Below are 17339 nucleotides of genomic sequence, written 5' to 3' on the forward strand. Positions count from 1 at the left end.
TTTTCCCCATGTGTAACATGGATATGAGCCAATTCCCCTTAGAAAGTCCTCCACGAAGGCATCCTTCCCCTTAGATAGCCCTCGATTGTAGAACTAATTTTGCCCGGTTAATGAACACGAACAAAACGAATGCATTGATTCTAACTCCAGTCTCCCGTAAAAGGATATTAATTCTTAAAATGTAAAACATTTAATTAGCATCTACAGCACTGATGCAGTATGCATATTTTAATATTTGTTTAGAAAGAAGAGCATGCATTTGGTTTATTCATTAATTCTACTCTCACTTTCTTATAATTTTACATATCATATCATAGCCAAGAGCATAATTAAGTCGTAGAAAACTGAACTAACTCATTAGATTACTGAGAACTGCGCACATTTGATTGCAATTGCTTAGGATTGACTTTCTCTTAGGAATTAATCCTCAATATGGAGCTTTAATTTGTATTAATTCCAACAATTAGCATCAATCAATTTGTACAGACATTAGGTATATTTTAGAAGGAGGAGAGATGAAAAATGAGCATCGCTTTCGCCGGGAATCAAACGACGGACCTCTGGAACACGCGCCCAGCATACAGACCACAATACCACGAAGGCACGCTAAGAAGGTGGGAGAAATACCTTATATACTTCCCTTTCAAAGAGCGATTGGAGTTTTAGGGGACCCAATCGCCAAATCCTGGGTGTGGAGAATCATCATCCACCACCCTTTTAGTTCGGGCGCCACTGCAGAGACATTAAGTATTTTTTTTGGAAGCAGGAGAGATGAAAAATAAACATCGTCTTCGCCGGGAATCGAATCACGAACCTCTGGAATACGCGACCAGCATGTAGACCACTATACCACGAAGGCACGATAACAAGGCGGGAGAAATACCATATAAGTTCAACTGCATTATTTTCCTGAAAATCATATTAAAAATTTAATTTCAGTTAGTTTATGTGCTTGCTAAGCGATACCTTTCCATTAGAATTTTCTAATAGAAAGTGGCCAATACATTACACATGATGAAATTCACCAAAACATCGTTCGACGGAATTCGAATCTCTTTCCAACTACAGTCAAAAGTCTTTAATCCGGACTCGTCGGGACTACGGCGATTCCGGATTATAGATCATCAGTTTAAATCTGATAAGATGGCATGCAGAAATTATAAAATTAAAAATATGAAATCGTAATTTATAAAATAATGAGCAATTATGATCTACAGGGTATCAAAATTTACAAAAAAAGAAGCTTAATATTTATTTGTTTACTTTATTAAACATTTCTTTTAACGCGCGCATGCGTAAAGCATACCTTACGCATAGCCGAAAATAGAAAATTGCATCCAGAAAACTATTTGATTTGTATTCGTGATATTTATAATGACGAGGAATTTGATTTAAATCATATCAAAGATGGAGTACATCGAGATTAAATACTACATTTAGTAAGGAATTATAAGCCGAATAAAATAAAAACATCTGCCCTGAAGATAACGATAGTGCTGACAGATCAACTTCCAGTTCATTGTGCGCCGCAACTCTCCCCCCCCGCGCAGAGCAGCCTGAAATTGATAAACTGATTTCGGAACGTTTAGATAAACAAAGGATATGCCTTTATCCATTTTTTGTAGCAATTCGTTTTTTGTTTGATGGACATAGAAACATACTTTCGTTTTCTAGATCCTTTGGGAGCTCCAGCATCGGAAATTCTATTTGACATAATCGAAAGTTCAAGCTTACTTTTATAAAATTGCTCTTACAGTCTGCAAAAGATAATAAGCCGGATCCAATTCGAAGATTAAGGAACAACGCAATCATCAACATTAACTGAAATAGATAATTAGATAATTTTAGCTTATACCGTCCGTTATACATTAAACGTGCACGCGAAAACGTATTCTGCGCTTGCGCAGACGCATATGCACAGTCGTAAAGGTCTTGCGCGCACGCGTAAACACCTATGCGCATGCGCAGAAAGATTTTATCTTTGAGGTCCGGATTATAGATCATTCCGGATTATGGGTGTCCGAATTAACGACTTTAGACTGCATTAGTATTCAGAAGCCTTACCCATTCTGTCATTGTTACTTACTTTAATAAGACTGCCTAGTAAAAACTGCCACGGAATGCGTAATCGAAGACAAGCTTTTGAGTAAGTCGATGAAATTTAAACTAGTAGGCTGTCGATAATGATGATAATAATGGTATAAATTAGAAAAAATTGAGATTCATATCATTGAACTCACTTCACGAATATTAGGTCTCAATATATTACGTTTGCCTAAGCTATATTCAGTTATTAAAAATTCAATTTTCTGAAGCAAATTGAAATTCCATTATTCAAACAAATTTATTTTTTGATCTTTGATTATTACATAATCTTTCGAACATTCGTCAATTCAAACAATTTATTATGTAATAGCATCAAAAGATGGATTCATGAGTTGCCACAAGCCATAACAAAAAGCCCCAAAATCATTAATTAATTTGAAAAATACACGCAACCTGCGTCTTAAAATAAGAACCAACACCTCATTCATAAATTCACCGTTGGTTAGTAAACAATTAATAAAAAAAAATGTACTAAATTTATTCCATAACAAAACTTTAACAGATAGTTTGATAAATTATTCTAATAGTTATAAATTTGAATGTTTAATCATTGTTTACAAAATAATTCGAATCTTTTGCTATTCATGTGATTGCCCGAGATGATATAATGTTTAGAAGGAAACTTTTACTTCTACCATTTAGACGATCGTTTTATCCTTTAATAAATAACTCTTAGATTATAAATTAGGCGAACTGATATTAGTTTTGATTTCGTCTAAAGATCTGTAGAAATACTTAATGTAAGTCTTTTATCATATTTAAAGATATCTTTTTAGATTAAAAATGTTTTCATATTTGTATTCACTTGATTTTTAGCTAGATATGCTTTATGTTTGATAAAGTGATGCAAACTTTGATAAAGGTGTTCTAACGTTTCTGAAATTTTTTTCAATAGAGTTATATATTTATTGCAACATTATTAGAAGATGGTGTGGGCTAATGATATAACTGTTAGAGAAATTTTTAATTCTGTGAGATCTATTATTTTTTGAAATCACCTACCAAAACCTATCGTTTTGGCATTTAGTTTGTAAACTATTATTGAGCTGAATGCTAATATAAGGCATGTTCATTTTGTTTGTAAATCGATTAGTCCTTACTTTAAAATAAAATATGTTACGGAACATATAATCATAATATATTTGATTAATTTAATAGTGCTTAAAGATGAAAAAAAATCATATATAAATGTGCATTTTTATTCCTTTCTTCGAAGTAAAGGAAGTATTGTAATAGCGAAACATTTCGGGTATCATATTTCAACGAAAAAACACATCAGATATTTTATTTCAGTTATTTAAAAAAAAAATAAATTTTATAACTGTTCATTTCCTTCGTCTGTGGTCCTCATTTTTGTCTTTTTATAAATATCTGAGCAATGTGTATACAAGGGTGGTGAGAGTGCAAAATAAACACAGCAGATTTCCTTTCCCTTTTAATGATATCTTCATTCGAAGTATGGAATCTAGGCTTTCCAAACGCATTCTATTTCAAAATTTGGTTTTGGTAGAAGTGTCTGTTAAAATTACTCTTTCTACAGTTGCATTGCTTGGCAATCAATAAAACATGTAAGAACACCCAAAACTACGTCCACTAAAATATTCTAAATGCGTATTTACCTGTCTTGGTTTGCATCTACGATCTCAGGATTGCCAGATGTGAACTTTGATTTAAGTCTAAATAAATCTTATTATTGTCATTTATTACATTATTAATCTTAGGAGATACATTTTTGAATATATAAGAATTTTGTGATCTATTAAAAAATTTCAAAGTAGCACAAGAAAATGATGTAGCAAAAATTTTTTTCCAAACTCCCATACACATAAATTTCAGTTGCACAGATTTATCAAGAGTAGCAAATTTGCGAAAAATCGCAAATGTGTCGGTCGCACGATCTGGCAACACGCACGATATGGCCCTCAACGATCTGTCCCACGGACTGTAAGGATCTGGCCAAAGAATATATAGACATTCTTTGATCTGGCCTCAAGAGAAAGAAAAAAGACCCACTCTATTACATTTATTGCACAAAGCCACAGAGTATTATACTCTGTGCACAAACAAATAAACAGTCTAGGACACGGATTATACTTCGTTATTAAATTAAATTATTTTCGCTAAAAACCGCAAAGCTCAGCAGTCAAGTTTACATACGTTTCTTATTTAGGCTAAGGGTTCTGCTAGAAGTCGAAAGACAGCGGAGGATTGAAGCCACAAGGGGGGGGGGGAGAATCCTCATTTTTAAAATCACCGTATTTTTTCTATTTTTGTTAAAAATCATTAATGATTTGGTGTTTTTCCGGAGCGCGATTTCTGCGACCTGTAAATCTGCTTCTGGCTGCAGGTATTGTTGTTAGTCTTAGTTGATTTAATCTGCTTATTGAATGACTGATGAATAAAAGCATGATTAAATAACGTATTTGAAGCAGCATGAAAGTCAAACAGTTTTTTCCTCCTGAATAAAGGTTTTTTTGGAAAAAATGTTTACAAAAATCACACACCGCAAAAGTGTATTTTATTTTCAACACACTGTAACTGTAACTGTAATTATGAATTTTGCGCAAACTTTTAAAAATTTCTTGTTTCATCGCATGATATTATGCAAATTCAACGGATTATGTGGTTTTAAATTAAAAATTAATGCCATTGAGGCTTAGTGACGGTGTTTTAAAATCCATATTTTTTCCGATAGTATTTTGCCTACATTTCGTAATGGCATGTAGTAAGTAAATATTTGGCTGGTGTACCTTCATTAAATTATAAATAATATAATAATGTATATATATATTATTATAAATTGTGTTCAGCTAGAATTTTATTCGGTACAACTTTGATATACCCCCCTTACATATTTAAAATAATATTCATGTTAATTTTAAGAACAAAATTGATCTTGCCAAGTTTTTAACATTTTGAAATCGAGAAATAAGTAATTTTACTGAAAATTAGCAGAATGGAATGAGAAAATTTTTGCAGTTGTTATCATTGAGATGTTTCACAAAGTACAGAAATAATCAGTTATGTCTCAAATTAATAATTAACTACTGATTAAATAATATTTACATTTGATGTCATCAAGTTACTAAAATATTTTAAAGGATAATTTCTAAATTTTACATGAATAATACTTACGTCGATAATGCATGAGATTCATAAGTTAAGAAAACTTTTTCTTGTGTGTGTGTGTGTGGGGGGGGGAAACATATTTTTTTTCTTTTCACAAAGTGAATCTTTCCAATATTCTATTATTATATATCTTATTTACTGTTCTGGAAGTAGATCAGTAACCAGTAATAAATAAACTGGATACAAGTGTTAGATGCATAACTATAATTTTTAGTTTTCAGTTTAATAATTATAAAAGTATTATCATGTATTATATATGCTGTTATTGATATAACTAGTATTCTTATTACTGTTATAAAGCAATTATTATGGTGATACAATGCACTTTAATAATTGTTTTGTAACAATAATATAAAAAGATACAAATTTTGCATAAAAAGTGTAAAAACAGGACAAAATTTGGTATTCATTTGTTATCAGGATTGGATTCAGAAATGTACGTGTTCATGTATGCAAATACATAAGTATGAGGTATACACATGCACATACTTACATACACATGAGCATACATACATTTCTGAAACAGGTCTCGATAACAGAAGAGTACCAAAAATTTCTTAAATGTAAAATGACTTGTAGTCTCATGTATTTGTACTATTAATATCATGTCCTGAATTATAGCATACATTTTCCAATCAAAGTATTTTGAATCAAATACAATTAATGTCCTTTCATCTAATCTTTGGAATATGGTAACAATAGTTTGGCGGGTAAGGCGATAAATGTTACTAAAGTCAAGAGTGTGCGCAATGCCATTTTTGTGCAATTCTGGGATTTTTTTTAAGTGAAAATAGATCGGCGTGTACATGGATACGATGTTGTATGTGCAATTCTTAAAAATGCGGCAAGCAGTGGGCGATTCTGCACTTTCTCCCAATTTCGCGCCTAATCTTCATCATGATTAAGCACTTTTGTTCCATAAAAGTTCTAGCATAAGCGTAATTCCGCTTGGCATCCAAAAAGAAAACTAGCAGGTTGCTATAGCAGGGTTGGTCGCCATATTTTCCCCAAATAATTGCCAAGTTACCATAATCAAAAGATTAACCGTCATTTCATTTTGATTAATTTTGATGTTGATGAGGCCCACCTGCGAGTACTTGTGGAAGAAGATTAGTATGCACTACTCGAGAGCTTGCTAAGGAGTTGCACTATGCATTGCATAAACTTGACGTACATGCTCAATCGCTGGGTGCCACATGAGCAGACTCAAGCAGATAAGGACAGATGTGCTCAGGCGTACACTAATCTGCTTGAAATCAATGCTAGAACAAAATTGGGGATTGGATCATCACTTGTGATGAAAAGTGGATTTACTTCAACAACACAGGCCGAAAGGGGGTTTGTCTGCACCTGAGAGCCAGTCAGCAGCAACGCAAAGTACAATTTGATCATACAAAAAACAAAGAGATCATGCTTTGTATCTTGTGGAACTGCAGCGGTATTATCCATAAAGATAATCTGGGAAAATGTTATACTCATGACAGTAAGATTTACAGCGAGATGCTAGTCCATGTTAAAGCTGATATCAAGGAAAAATGTTGAACTGAGTTCCGGCGTAAAAAGGGAATGTTCCATCAAGATAATTCGGTTAGAGTAGACTTTAAGGTATCCGTTGTATTAGGGCAAAGTTGTTGTTTCATTTTATCGCCAAGTTGTTTCATTTATGGTAGCCTGAGTAGTTGAATGTTATGGAAACCCTATTATGACATAATCGGGTGCATGATTCTGGGAAATTTTGAAACATGGGATGTTTTGTAAGCGCTTTTGTGGTGTGTGTTGGTTTTATTGTTTAGATAAAATTTTATTGTTGAATGTAGTAAGATTAATTTAAAGTTTCTGTATGATTTGGAACGAAAGGGGAAAAGAGCGTTAATTGACTGGTGTGTAAATAAAGGTTTACTTAGTAGCCATTATAAGTATGTAGGAAGGATATGTCTAGTTGAACTTAAAAACTGTTTAGATGGATTTAAATGGGTTTGTAGGAAGAAAGGTTCAGATGTGGCGACTCCGATATATGGATTCGATTTCAAATAATTTTAGGAAATTTTTGGATGCTGTTAAGGAATTATGTGTGCCACAGATTAAAGACGAAGGAATTTCTAAATAGGGTAAGTGGATATTTGCTTTTAGTAGTGCTTAAATGTATAACATGCTTTTCCTTTTTTATGTTATTTTATTGTTTGGTTTAAATTGTAGTTTATTGAGATTATGCATTTTTTGTTTGCCTGTATTGTAGAATTGGGTGCTCCTTTGATTTTGTAAGTTAAAATATATATAGCGATGTGTACATGGACAAAGTGAAGGAAGTGTGCAATACAAGTTTGTGCAATTCTTGGTTTTTTTTAAAAAATAAGTCAACGTGTACATGGCTAAAGTCAAGGCAGTGAGCAATGCCATTTTTGTGCAATTCAGGATTTTTTCTTTAAGTGAAAATAGGTCGATATGTACACGGATACCGAGTTTGTGCAATTCTTTGTCTTGTTATTTTGGCTTTGTGTAGCGTCGATTTTTGGTACGAAAATCGCCGTTATGCAAGCCAAAATAATAATTCAAAGAATTGCACAAACTTGATATCCATGCACCACAAACAATTGCCAAGTTTTGCCAAGGGGTACCCTAAAATATACTTTTATTGATAATTCAAGACCACATGTGTCTGCATTTACCAGCTGGCCTCGAATGAGATCTTTCGCCAATCCCATGACATAACCCTGACATCGCTTCTTTGGACTTCTACCTTTTTCACACCTACAGCTACATCTTGCTGGTGTTAGCTTCCATTCTGCACAGATGTCCGAAATGAGGTTGGTCTGTTTTTGGACTCCTGGCCACCAAGTTTCTGGGCCGAAGGCTTTGAAAAACTAACAAAACAGTCTTAGAAAATCATAAATTTGGATGGTGATTACTACTTTACTGAAGGTACTGCTTTTATTTTATTTTATTATTTTTTTATTTTATTTTTTTTTTTAACTTTAAGAAGGTTTTTTTGGTGGGAAAACTTCATCATTATTTAAAAGCACTTTAATAAATAAAAGCTTTTCATCCTTACTCAAGATTTTTTCTATAAAAGTGCAAGAAAATTGCAAATGAAATTAGCAGAACATAAAATTTAGAATATCTAATTAAATATTTATATATTTAACATCCAAATCATATTATACATGGTTCAATAAACTGAATCTTGCATTATAAATTGAATTTAAGTCAATTTTGAGTTGTTTTGAAATGGTGTTACTGCACAGCATGAAAACCTTCTAAAAAATATTGGTTTTTGTGTAAAAATGGTAATTTCTGCTAAAAACTTCCAGTTTTTTTATACTTCAAGTTTGGAAGCTATGGTATTTTTATCTGTACTGGAATAGAACGTTTAAATATGTTGTCATCCAATGCCATAGCTTTGCTACCATCAATCTGTCAAGGTGTGATGAAGAATTAATAGTGGAAACTTGATTCAGAGTTGCTTTAACTACTAGAAAAGGTTAAAATAATTTTTGCTTTCATCATCTTTTTTTATTTTGATTTCAGTTTATTATAATATCAATAAATGTTGATGTTTGAAATACATGTGTAAAAAATATTTGAAGGAAACTTCCATTTTTTTGAACCAAACAGGGGGGGAAATAACAAATAAATAAATAACGATAAAAAATATCTGCAGAAATCAAAGGATGATTCATAGAAAAAGCTGTAGTATGTATGACTATATTAGATTATATTTCATCTGTAAGTTAAATAAGGATTTTATTATATTGTACTAATTTCACAAAAAAGGTCTGATTTTATATGTAATGAAACTGTGATTGATAGTTATTATGAATATTTATACATATGACAGTTATTATAAACAGTTATATAAGTTAAAGTAATTTTTTTTATCTGGACTAAATTCTGAATTTAATGAGCAAATCTCAAAGCTCAAATATAAATCATTTTTTTAATTCTGCTTTTGAAGTCACCTTTGTTCTGCATCAGTTTTTAATCAGTCATGATGTAAGGTATACTTTAATTTTATGACAGTTATTTTAATTTAGTTCTGTTGTTCCTCATTTCAACTTGCATCTCTCTACCAGAATGAGTTTTTAGAATTGCATTGAATGCAAAGGAGTAAGAAATAGTATTAAAGGAAAGTTCAGCTTACTTCGTGAGAGTGAGCTAGGAATCCTGAGTAGCACACATTTTGCCTTTGGGCTAAGTATCTCTAAGCTTATGCTCGGCCGTATATTATGTGCCTTTTGATAGTTCGCCGGCTAGTTTAAAATTAAAGGCCAACAACGTTAGAATTGTGTTAGCTTCAGCTAAATCTCTTAGTTAGATATAGTTAGTTCTTATTTTTGAGTTTAAGCCCAAGTGAAGACTTTGTGTAAGCCTGAAGAAAGGGACCGACTGTTCATCTTATTTTGAGTGAATAAAGGATAATTAACCCTTCTTGAGTTTATGATTTCTGTTTTTTGAACCAAGTGATAATTCGCTTAACAGTTCCCTGGGTTCCTCAACATTTAATTTAGCAGAATAAGAGTGAGGAACTCTACAATGAAAGTGATGTCCTATGAAGATTTGATTGTACTATGTTGATGTGTAAACTGGAGGATGAAATTTTTCATTTGCTGGTGGATAAAATTGAAGCTTATTTCGTGTGTATGCACATGTATGTAGAAATGCTTAATTTAAATTTATTAGTATATAAGCAAAATCTGAATTTGGAGTAAAGAAGTATTTTCAGAACTATCATTTGAATCAATATGAAAATGAAACCTTAACTTTCTTGAATTATTGTTTCTAAAATATTTATTGCACTTCTTGTAATATGTATGTAGCTCTTAATGTAGCACAGTTACTTTTCATACCCAAATTAGGCAAATATGGCTTATCCAGAGCAAAGTCTTGAAGAAAATGAATTATATGAAGAAGAAGAAGTATGTATATATTTGATGATCAAGATGTTACTTATGTGCAATATATACTAATCGCTAATGTAACTTTAATATAACTTTCATGATTACTAAAAATTTTCAGTTGTCTTAATAGTATATTTTGTTAGTTTAATTTGTAATTGGAAAAATCAAAATTTTATTTTCTATTTGGAGAAATTTTTCTTTTAATTCTTATTATTTGCTGCATTTCAATAAAAATATCCGCATTTGAAAAGAAGCCAAAATAGGTACTGTCAATGTGTAATTTTATCCTTCAGTATTATTAGAAATGTGATTACTGCATTTTATTTATGTAACAGTTAAACAGATTAAGTATATTTTAATCAAATAAATGTGGGAACTTAAGATAATTTTTAGAGTTTTATTTTATTCAAACTTTATATTAAATTTGCTGTTTTCAGCTAAAATATAAAAATCTGAAAATTATTTAGTTAACAAAAATGAAACATTTAATTTTTTTTTTTAATTACAAAATCAAATTTGTTTTTCAATTACAAAATATGAAGACTGTTAAATATGATTTTTATTTTGAACTATAGATTGAATTTTAACAGAATAGATATCTGGGGTTGATCATCATAGGTCTCTGCTAAATGCTGAAGTTTTCTTCTCCAACTTTGTTACAAGCACACTTGTTAGAATTTCTCTTTCTTTTCAGCAATGTGCTTAATACCAGAATGTATACTTAAAAAAACAATTTTAATGTGTATGTATATATGTAAGATAAAAAATATAAAAGCAAACTTTGAATTTTAATTGGCTGTAACCTCTTTTATTTTATTTGGGGACTTCCTTTCCCTATCTTAAAAATAGCGGTATAAGTCTAAACTGCATCATTCAAATTAATCATGCGATCTTACGTAATACATAATGCAGATACCTCTTGCCCAATCAAATAATTGTAATTCAAAACTTTTTATAACTCAAACTGAAACTTTTAATTCCTTCCTTTCTTCCTCTGAATTGATGCGTCACCTTTTTCACTTCAACTTCTGTGCTGCATGGATGCTTTGTTATGCTTGCTTCTATCACCATAGTATCAAAAATGTAAATGTTCTGGAATTAGGTACAATTGGAGTGGCAAGTGAATTGTAGCTACAAATGGGAATTTAAATAAAACAGGAAGTTAATCTGGCTCAACTTGTTCCTCTTTAATGTGGGTCAAGTATCTACACTAAACAACATTGCTATGCTTCAACATCTCAGTGCTTTTACATCAGTGCTTCTAAAATTGAGCTATCGTTACACACATATGTTTATATATATATGTGTGTGTGTAAATATATATGTATGTATATATATATATAAATAATTATTCTGGGACATGATTTATAATTTTTTTAGTCTATCATAGGTATAGTAATCATTTAAAAAATTAAGTGGAAATTTATGATTATTGTTAGGTTATTAGTAGACAGCGACAATGAATTTCCATTAGACAGTACTGCCGTTTTTAATTTTTTATTAGTATTTTCATCTCGAAATGAATGTTATTGTTTTCAATAAAGATCATACAGATATAATAGGAAGTTTTGGGTAACCATGTGCCATAACATTCTAACACCACGTGCCATAATATCTATAAACGGGAGCACTTTAACTGATTGATTATCAGCTACAACTCTAAAATTTAATGCAGAGAATCCATTAGTGGAAGATGCATTTATTTATTTATTTATTCATTATTATCAGAAAATTTAGATTAGTTAACTGATTACATAAATTTGTGTCTATCGATAAATTATTTTTTTAAAAAAAGGAATAAGCTTATTTATCATCTTTTTTTCCAGTTGATAGCATGTAGCTTCGAAAGCCTAAAAGTTTTTTTTCCCCTAACTATTAGCTATCAATTTTCAAAGTGCAGATCATATTATTTTGAAGTTTGAATAGACTTTTTTCAAAGTTGCCTGTATGTAGTATATGTTAACTGCAAATCAATGTGTCATAATATCTCTGCATAGGAAGTGCTGAGAAACTCCACCACAGTCTTCAGATTTTTTCAGTTACATATCTGGATATAAAGTAGAGCTTCAGTAGCTGAACTGATCGATCAGCTCCCCTTATGAAATGTATTAGAAATTCATTGTGTGTATTAGAAATGTATTTCATTGCATTTGCATACATTTGGCAACTACTACCTTACTTTTTGCTGAAAATTTTCTAAAGGGAACAATGAGGAAATGCATAATTCCTTGATAGCTGCTGTCGATAGCTGATTCCTCGATAGCTGCTCTTCTATTATCAGGATTGGATTCAGAAATGGATGTATGCGGATGTGTATGGTCGCATGTGCATACATGTATGTGTTTATACACGCTCCTACATATGTATGTATACATGAGCACATCCATCCATTCATGCATACATACATTTCTGAATTCGGTCCCAGTAAGAGAAGAGCACCTCTGCTATTGCCAAGGTTTGCAGGAAGAGGAGTCTTCACAATTCTCTGTAATTTTTTTTAAGTGAAAACAGATCACAGAGTGCTTCAGGAAAAGAATAGTGCAAAACAATTACAGAAAGATTTGAAGAATTAAGTGTTTAATTTTTTTTAATGTATCATGTAAACCTTATATAAATATTCAGATACATAATTTAAATTGCTAAGCTATGTTTTCTTTTCTTATGTTGGTAATGTCTACCGATTTGCAATAAGTATTGATAGTTTGGAAATCTTTCTTAAAAACAGCACGAAAACCACTAACTTGCACCCGATAAGTAACTTTTACCTTTTCTTTTCTACACAATCGCCAAATTGTGCCAAGGTATTTGCGTTAACATGCGAGTACCAAAATTCAAAGCAGAATGAGTTTTATTTTATAATGAATCATGTAATCTTTTTTTAATAATTGAAATTTGAATTTTAAATTGCTTAAAGTATGCTTTCTTTTGATATGCTGATAATATTTGTTGACTTATGATAACTATCACAGTGTGGCAATCTTTTAAAAAGAAATCGTGAAAGCCACCAACTTGCATCTGTTATTTTTTCATCCGTAAAAAATTGCTAGATTGTGACAAGGCGATTACATCAATATGTAAGTACCTTACATTCTTGCTACTGTAAATGTTTAAAAATTTATCTCGTAGAAAATTGTAAAATTACACTTGAATTGTTTACATGTAAAATTACACACAAGTGAGACAAAATTCAGCTCTGTGAAGTTCTATGTTTTTATTTTCTATTTTAAAACATTTTCTTTAAATTCTGTTTTCTTAAAAAAATTTTAAAATAAAACCTGTAAAGCAGTGTTTATATTACTTTACATTGGTTTATGTAATACTCCTTGCTGTTGGGGGGGGGGACACATAAAGAGAGAAAAAATGTTAATTTTTATTATCATTTTAATCATTTTAAGTCATCTAGTTCATCGCCTATGTCATTTAGTTATCTATCAAAACTGTATGATTTCATTCTTTTAAACAGAGTAATTTTTTTTTTGTAAAATATATGATTAAAAGTTTGAATTCTTTTATTTTAACATTACTACAATATATTTTGGTAATGGATTTTTGGTTGATAATTTCATTGTAATATTTTGTGCTGTTGGTGATAATGTCATATTTTAATTTAGTTGTCAAATTTAGCTTTTATATATCAATTTTGTATTTAAATAAAATATGTATACGTATATATATATATATATTTAAAAATTATTAATCTTTTAGGAATCATTCTTCCAAGATATTGATCTACTGCAGAACCATGGCATTGTAAGTTTGCTTAGATTATTATATTTACATCTGTATGTAAATTATATAATTTTGCTTGCTATTTCTGATTTAAATGAGTCACTTTTATACCTGTACTAGTTTGTGTAGTTGTAATGTTTAATAAATGTTAATACATTAATTATAAGTCACAGAATCATTAAGTTTATTTTGGAGAAGGACTACATAGACACTTAGCAGTGTCCTTACCAGGATTTGAAATCCAGATCTCTTGATTGTCAGCCAGACGTGCTTCCAGTTACATCATTGTGGTAAAGAAAATTCCTTACATTCTCCTCGACTAAGGTGATTCCATCCAGTTACCAATTCCTGACGATGATGATGTAATTCCTTACATTCTCCACTAAGGTGATTCCTTCCAATTACCAGTTCCTGGTGATGATGAAGTAATTCCTTACATTTTCCTTCACTAAGGTGATTCCTTCCAGTTACCAGTTCCTGGTGATGATGAAGTATCATCCACCACAATTTTAGTCTGTGTGCTCCCTATCAGCACTTTTTGGAGTCGGCACAGGACAGGATTAAGTGTGGGAAGCACCGACACATCACCATTGGCAGAACTGGTGTCACTTCTTCACACTAACTGTCTTGAGAAGAACACCTCCACAGGGCGTACTTACGCCATGCATCGGTGTTAATTGAAACGTTATCATTAAGGCACAGAGAACTTGTGGGCCGAAAGATACAGTTGCTGATGGCAATGACATTACAATACCACACATTACAGTTGATGGTGAAATATAACTATAAATATCAGTATATGTACACAAATATACAAATAGAACTGAATGAAAAAACATTAAACATGGTTAACTTGGTTAAGTTATTGTGATATTAATGGGATGTTTTTGGGACAGTGTAGCAGTTCATAGATGGTTCACAGTTCATTGGCAGTTCGTGGATCGAGTCAGAATTCATACATACAGTAGAATTCACCAGTTCCAGTAATGCGATTTTTGATGTGCATAATTGTGGTCGTATTGTCTAGGTGCTAAATTTTTGCTACACTAAGATAATCTATTGCAATGACTAGAAAGGCACCCCCATTGGAAAACTGGCGTTTGTGCTAGAGAAGAAGAAGTACTTATAACAGTTATGGTGCACACAGTTCCAAGCCATGATGATGGAGTGTGTCAATTATGTTTTTGATACTATTGTGGATTTTCCGGTGCTTTATCAGGAAACATTTGACATCTGTTCCGGGTGCTGTGGGATGGCGGATATGATAGTATGCTGTTATTGGGCATTAGAATAAATAATGGTCTGGATCACCCGGATTGCTACAAACGCATATTTCAGTCTCTGAAAGGTTTTGTTCATAGAAGTACTTTGGGTACGGTCCATGACCAGAGCTATATTGAGAGAGATAATAATTATAAATGGTGCTTTCAGTATCGACACATGGGAGAAGTGAATGCGTCCTTCTGCCTTGCGGTCCTTGGTCCCATTGTCTCTGCCACTCTTCTTTGGCCATCACTTTAGCGTAAATTTCAGTGTGGAGCATGGCCATGGAATGTGGATGGTAGTGCCTAACTGTTCGAGGGCTGCCTGCTTTTCCAGGAAGTCCGCTCTTTCATTCCCGGCGCAATTGCTATGACCTTTCGTCCATTGATAATTGCATGTATTTGTTGGGCTATTGGTGAATTTGTGCAGGGATTTTTAATAGCATAGATTGATGATTGGCTGTCACTGATGATATGGACTGTGTCAGTTGGCGGAGCTCTTGCATACTGTAGAGGATTGCTGTCAGTTCAGCTTGGTGCACGCTGTTTAGATCTCTAAGGTGCCCTTGCCATTCTGTCTGTGAGCTAAGGTTGTATTGAATGGTTGCAGCGCTGCCAACCTTTTGTCTGATCTTTGAGCCATCAGTGAAAGCTGTGTATTCCATTGTGGGTGGTGGTTTGTCGAAAATGCAGTGAGGGTTTTGGGGATTCAAAGCTGGGTGATGAAAGTACTTTTTAGGCTGATCTTCATAGTCTGCTGGGTGGATTGTGGTATCATTAAAGTTACTTGTTTTCTTGAGTTGGAGTACTATTGCGGAAATTCCGTCCATTTGTGCTTGGATTGGGAACGGGAACACACCTGCCAGTGTCTGTAGGGTGTTGTTAGAAGTAGTTGAGAATGCTCTGGTGATATTTATAAGGAAAGGTCTTTGTACGGCGTTTAGAGCTCACACCTTTCTGGTGGTCATAGGTATTGCCCAAATAGCGGCTCCATATTTGGTGATCTTGTTCACTACGGTTGTGAGTAGTATTTTCATAATTCGGTGGTTCAAGTCCCATGAGTAACCACACATTGTCTTCAGAGCTTGTGCTATTTTCATAGTGGTGAGTTTTTTATTGTGTAAGTGCTGAATCCAGTTGAACTTGTTATCAATAATGAGGCCGAGGTAGTTAATCATTTTCACGCATCAGATAATATGGTTGTCTATGTTAAATGGGGGAGTTCAGGTTATAGTACATCCCAGTTTGTGAACAATCAGTGCCTGCAATTTTTGGTGTAAGATCTGTACTTTTATTCTTTTGCATAGAGCGTTAAAAATTTGAAGGGTGCTATTGCAGTTTTCCTGGAGTTGTTCTCTGGTGCGGCCGTTGATGATGAAAGCTACATCATTTGCAAATGCTACGATTTTTGTGTGGGCAGGCCAGTGATGGTCAATAATATGGTTAAAGGTGAAATTCCAAAGGTCCGCGCTCATACACGATCCCTGTGGACATCCTCTTGCTTGTTGCTTTGTGATGACTGTGTTGTTGTGAAGTACTATGCTTTTTCTATTAAGCAGGTAGTCAGTTGTTAGATAGAGGTTTCTTGGACATTGAAGGTCTCAGGCCACCAAAGGGAGTCGTGTTCTTTAGGTCGAGGCATAGCAACGCAGAGTGTAGTTGTTGGCCTTTGTTAACTTGGATTTGTGTTAGTGCTGTATCGATGGCATGAATGGTGGAGCTGTTCGGTTTAAATCCGAATTGGCGAGAGCTGATTTTATTGTCCTTGAATACATGGTATTTCAGTCTGTTTATGAGGAGTCTTTCGAGTAATTTTCCAGTAGCTGCTAGAAGATTGATAGGGCAGTACGAGCTTGGATCCTCTGGATTCTTGTTCTTCTTTGAGAAGAGCACTATTTGTCCAATTTTAAAACAATCGGGAAAACAGTGGTGAGCCAGACATTTGTTGTAAAACTTGAGTAGAATTTCTGTAGATTCTTTGTTGATGAGCTTAAGCACTTGGTTATTAATGCCATCGGGGCCTGGTGTTTTGGCGTTTTTAAGGGATTTTACGATTTGAAGCATTTCTTTTCTTGTGAATGGAATGTCATCTGGTGTTTTTTGGTGTTTGTGTGGATACTCTTAGTTGTTTTTGCTCTGGTGTATCTTCTGCACTGTCGTCTTTCACGAAGACTTGGTCGAGGATACTGTTGATGGTGGTGCTCGTGAGGTCCGTGCC

General features: G+C 32.9%; 1 protein-coding gene across 3 annotated transcripts in view; it reads left to right on the forward strand.

Moving 5' to 3' along the window:
• The first annotated feature begins 2754 nt into the window (after nt 1-2754).
• Nucleotides 2755-17339, forward strand: part of LOC118197424 (meiotic recombination protein DMC1 homolog) — a 118487-nt gene continuing 103902 nt past the window's right edge. For 2 of the 3 annotated variants that reach the window (XM_035368933.2, XM_085820181.1), the window contains exons 1-3: nt 4670-4831; nt 10089-10148; nt 13836-13880. In XM_035368933.2, the coding sequence (XP_035224824.1) occupies nt 10095-10148; nt 13836-13880 (99 nt within the window). In that variant the 5' untranslated portion in view covers nt 4670-4831; nt 10089-10094. Of the gene's footprint in view, nt 2847-4669; nt 4832-10088; nt 10149-13835; nt 13881-17339 lie in introns of those variants that run through there. The other variant, XM_035368932.2, reaches the window with a different exon arrangement.

This window comes from Stegodyphus dumicola, chromosome 7 (assembly GCF_044657685.1).
Source record: "Stegodyphus dumicola isolate Sdum_Otavi_A_Nest chromosome 7, ASM4465768v1".
Classification (NCBI taxonomy): domain Eukaryota; kingdom Metazoa; phylum Arthropoda; class Arachnida; order Araneae; family Eresidae; genus Stegodyphus; species Stegodyphus dumicola.